Source organism: Alligator sinensis, unplaced genomic scaffold, assembly GCF_000455745.1.
Source record: "Alligator sinensis unplaced genomic scaffold, ASM45574v1 scaffold366_1, whole genome shotgun sequence".
Lineage (NCBI taxonomy): Eukaryota > Metazoa > Chordata > Crocodylia > Alligatoridae > Alligator > Alligator sinensis.
The window spans coordinates 2,155,834-2,160,241 of NW_005841851.1; the positions used below are offsets into that span (position 1 = coordinate 2,155,834).

Genomic DNA, 4,408 nt, shown 5'->3' on the forward strand with positions numbered 1-4,408 from the left:
CTGCGGCTGCTCTTCAGAGGATCTTCCCAAGACAAAGAAACCCGGTGTTTAGCTAAAACAGGCGACGCATTTCCGATCTGAGGAGGCCACATCTGGAGAGCTGGGTCCCCCCGCTACAGGCAGCGCAGAGTCCAGGGGAGGGCAACGAAAGTGGCTGGGGGCCGGGGCACATGACTTGTGAAGACACGTTGTCGCAGGAGGGCCAATGCAGTGCTGAGGGACCCAGGGAAACAAGCAGGAGGAAGGACCCGTGGGATCACAGGCATGAGTGACTGGCGCCTCCTGAATCCGGGGGCACCTGCAGAAGCCGCCGACAGTGGCAGCCCTGTCAGGGGGGGACCAGCCCTACCGATAGTATCAGTGGTGGGCGTCGGGGGGGGGCACATGCTCCCCCTACCAGTCGCCTATGATCAGAGACCTGGTGGGACTCCACCTACGACTGGCCCATAGGCCCTGTATAGGAGGGATCATGTTGGGAAGGAGGGTGGTGGATTTGCGCTCTATGTGCAGGAACATTACATCTCCCTTGAAGCAACAATTGGAAACACAGAAGGGCGACTTGAGACCTGCGGGGTCGAGATACAGGGAGAGCACGGGGAAGGGGATTTGACCGTAGGAGTTTTATCACAGACCTCCAAACCAAGAGGAACAGCTCGAGCAGGAATTCTCTAGAGAAGTGGCAGAGCTGCACACTCAGAGCATGGTCATCATGGGTGACTTCAACTACCCAGACATCTCGTGGGATGAGCACTCGGCTAGATCCGATTGCTCACAAAGCTTCCTCGCTTGCGTGGAGGAGCTCTACCTAACAACAAGGGCAGCCAGGGGCAAGGCACTCCTAGACTTGGTTTTGGCCAAAGGGGATGATCTAGTGAGCAAACCGAGGATTAAAGGGAAACTGGGTGGCAGTGACCATATGATCACTTTCTCCATCCACTGTAAGTCAGGGAAATTGGCCAGTAAAATAGAAATCCTTGATTCTAGGGAAGCTGACATCCACAAACTTAGGGGATTGGTTGGCATGGCCCTGCGGGACCATGGTCCAATGAAGAAGGGTGTACAAGAAGAGTGGTTGTTCCTCAAGGAAGCAATCCTAGAAATTCAAACAAAGTCCATTCCCTTTTGTAAGGCAGCAAAAGGGCTGGGGGACCCCCTTCGCTCAACAGGAAAGTCATGGGCCTCCTGAAATTAAAATGAGAAGCCTGCAAAGGATGGAAGTTAGGAATAACTACCAAAGAGGAGTATTCAGCAACAGCTCACATCTGTAGGGAGCAGATCAGGATAGCAAAAGCACAAACAATACAAATTGGCAACTGGAATCAAGGACAACAAAAAGTCCTTCTTTAGATATGTAGGAAGTTGGAGAAAAAATAAGGGAAGCATAGGAGCCCTGAAGAATGACATGGGACGGTTGATAACTGACACTCAGGACAAAACTGAACTCCTGAATTAATACTTCATGTCAGTTTTCCACCAGTCTAAGGGTGTTAGCTTGCTTGACAGCACACAGGATGATCATGGTGGGGATGACCACCCACCCCTAGTTGGTGTAGATCTTGTGGGGGAGCACCTACAAAAGGCTAAATATCTGGAGAAAAGAATCCATTACAGACAGGCTAGCAGAAGGCAGCAGTCTGAAGGATAGCCAACATGGCTTTGTTATGGGCCGGTCATGCCAGACCAACCTCATTTCCTTCTACGATCAGGTTACTTGCCACCTGGATGGGGGAAATGAGGTTGTTGTCATCATATACCTGGACTTCAAAAGGCTTTTGACCTGGTCATCCACAAAGTCCTCATGAAAAAATTGGGGGAACGTGGTCTCGACTACTTTATAGTCCAGTGGCTACTACTTTTAGGTAACTGGCTCCATGGCAGGACCCAGAGAATATCGATTGATGGAACTGAGTCATCACAGCAGAGGATGACCAGTGGTGTCCCTCAGGGTTCGGTACTCGGACCAGTGCTTTTCAACATGTTCATCAATGATTTGGATTTAGGTATTAAAAGTGAACTGGCAAAGATTGCTGATGACCCCAAACTATGGGGGAGCATGGCCACTCTTGTGGACAGGCTGGCAATACAGGCCGACCTGGACAGGCATGCGAGGTGGGCAGACCTCAACCTGATGTTGTTTAATACAGACAAATGTAAAGTGCTCCATCTGGGGAGAATTTTTTTTTTTAATATAATTTGTATCCAAGGCCATATTAGCCAAAACTAATTCCAAATCCAAGAGTCCAGAACCATAAGTGGCCCCACTACCGGCAAACATCTTCCACTGCACCTGGGGCTTTGGATGTTTCCAAACCCTTTGGCAGGCATCCTACTTGCAGGCCCAAGGCCAGAGGCTTGGGGTTTGGATGCCCCCAAGTTTTGCTTGCCCTTAGCCATAAAGGCCTCGGAGCAAGCAAGGGAGGAGACTCCTATTTCCATAAACTGGGCTTAAAGCCACTGTACCTTGGCAGGTACTGAACCACGCCAGAAGAGCAGTTCTCCCGTGAGGCGGTTCAGGAAAACTGCCTTCTTGGACACAGATACATGGTATTTCCCCGGCCAGTTTAAGAAGCCACTACACTTGATCTGAGCCTTCAAGAGGCTGAGAAGCGATAACCTGCCCAGGGCCGGAGGGGGAGTGGGACAGATTACATTTTATTAGTAGATGTTAAGAGTCATGACCCAAAAAATGACAAAGCCAGAAAGAAAATACACCCAAGTGAGGGACTAACATAGGAGGGATGGGGGTGAGGAGGGGAACACACCTAGGTTACAGAAAATATGTTAGCCAACTAAGCCTGGGGGTGGGGGAAAGGGAGGGAGGGGGGTTGCGATGCTGAGAGAGAGAGAGAGAAAACAGGTGCACACAAACCCATACAATGTCTGCAATGGTGGAACATTGTACAGGTTGATCTGAGCCTTCAAGATCTGACTTGATCTGAGCCTTCAAGAGGCCATCTGAGGAGAAATAATCTGAAACACACTGACAGGCTCGGCATTGCTATGCTTGCCAGCACCACAACTGAATGAGTGTTATGAGACAGCAAAATGAACATGAGTTGCCAATGCAATGCCATACCTGGCAGAGCTAATCAAACACTGGCATGCATCTACCGAGGCATCTCAAGTAAGGCAAAGGATGTCATCCTCTCGCTCTACTCAGCCTTGGTGAGACCGCAGCTGGAGTACTGCATCCAATTCTGGGCGCCGCACTTTGGGAAGCATGTGGAGAAGCTGAGAGTCCAAAGGAGGGTCATGTGCATGATTAGAGGCCTGGAGACCAGTGCATATGAGGAGAGGCTGAAAGATTTGGGACTGTTCAGCCTGGAGGAGACTTGGTGGCAGCCTATACCAGGGGCATACATCAGGGCCTAGGGGAGCACCAAAGCCCCTCAAGGGAGGGCAAGAAACAGTGGGCACAAACTGATTGAAGATCACCTCAGACTAGACAGAAGGAAAAACTCGAGTGCCCAGGGTTGAAACAGGCTCCCCCCAGAGGTGGTGCAGTCACCCACCCTGGCCATCTTCAAAAAGCATCTCGACGCCCACCTTGCTGGGGTCATCTGGTCCCAGCGGTCTTTCCTGCCCACGTGCAGGGGGGCTGGACCTGATGATCTGTAAGGTCCCTTCCAGCCCCCAGCAACCTAACACCTACAAACTGGGCTTTAGTGGGGAGAAGAGAAGACCGAGAGGGGATTTAATGGCAGCCTTCAACTCCCCGCAGGGGGACCCAGAGAGGATGGAGCTGGGCTGGTCTCAGATGACAGAAGAAGGAGCAGTGGTCTCGGGGCACAGCCAGGCTGGATGTTAAGAACGTGCTCCCCCGGGGGGGGGGGGGGGGGCCCCCCCGGGCGAGCGGTGGTAGAGTCTCCATCCTTGGAGATTTTGAAGACTTGGCTTGACAAAGCCTTGGCTGGGATGATGTAGTTGGGGCTGGTCCTGCCGCAGGCAGGGTGTTGGACTAGATGTGACCCCCGAGGTCCCTTCCACGCACGATACAGCCCCTTTCCAGGTAAGACAGCGCGAGGTTATTCTTAACAAGGAAGATCTTATTGATCCATTGAGGCTGCTGACCACCTTGCTCCTGCCACTGCGAGGCAGCTGCCCCGAGAGGAGCTGCGGTCGGGGCCTCGCCTGTGACATTGCTCGGGTTTAACGCGGATCAATGGGAAGCGTCTCCCGCGTACACACGACCCTGCCCCCCCCCGCCCCCGCGCGGGTGTCTGCACAGGGCGGCTCCGCTCCGCGGCCGCGCGTCTCCATGGCGCCGCCGGGACCCCGAAGCTTCCCACCACCGCCCAGCCCCGGCTGCACCCGGGGGGAAGTGACGTCTGATGGTTGCCAGGCTCCCCCGGAAGTGGGCGATGGACCCGGAAGCGGGGCGCGGCCGGTCCAGCCATGTAGCGTCCGC

The 4,408-nt window shown here is 53.4% G+C and overlaps 1 protein-coding gene across 1 annotated transcript in view; it reads left to right on the plus strand.

Moving 5' to 3' along the window:
* The first annotated feature begins 4,258 nt into the window (after positions 1-4,258).
* Positions 4,259-4,408, plus strand: part of LOC102377386 — a 22,919-nt gene continuing 22,769 nt past the window's right edge. Inside the window, exon 1 of the mRNA XM_006016188.3 lies at positions 4,259-4,383. Coding sequence (XP_006016250.2) covers positions 4,259-4,383 — 125 coding nt within the window. The remainder of the gene's footprint in view (positions 4,384-4,408) is intronic.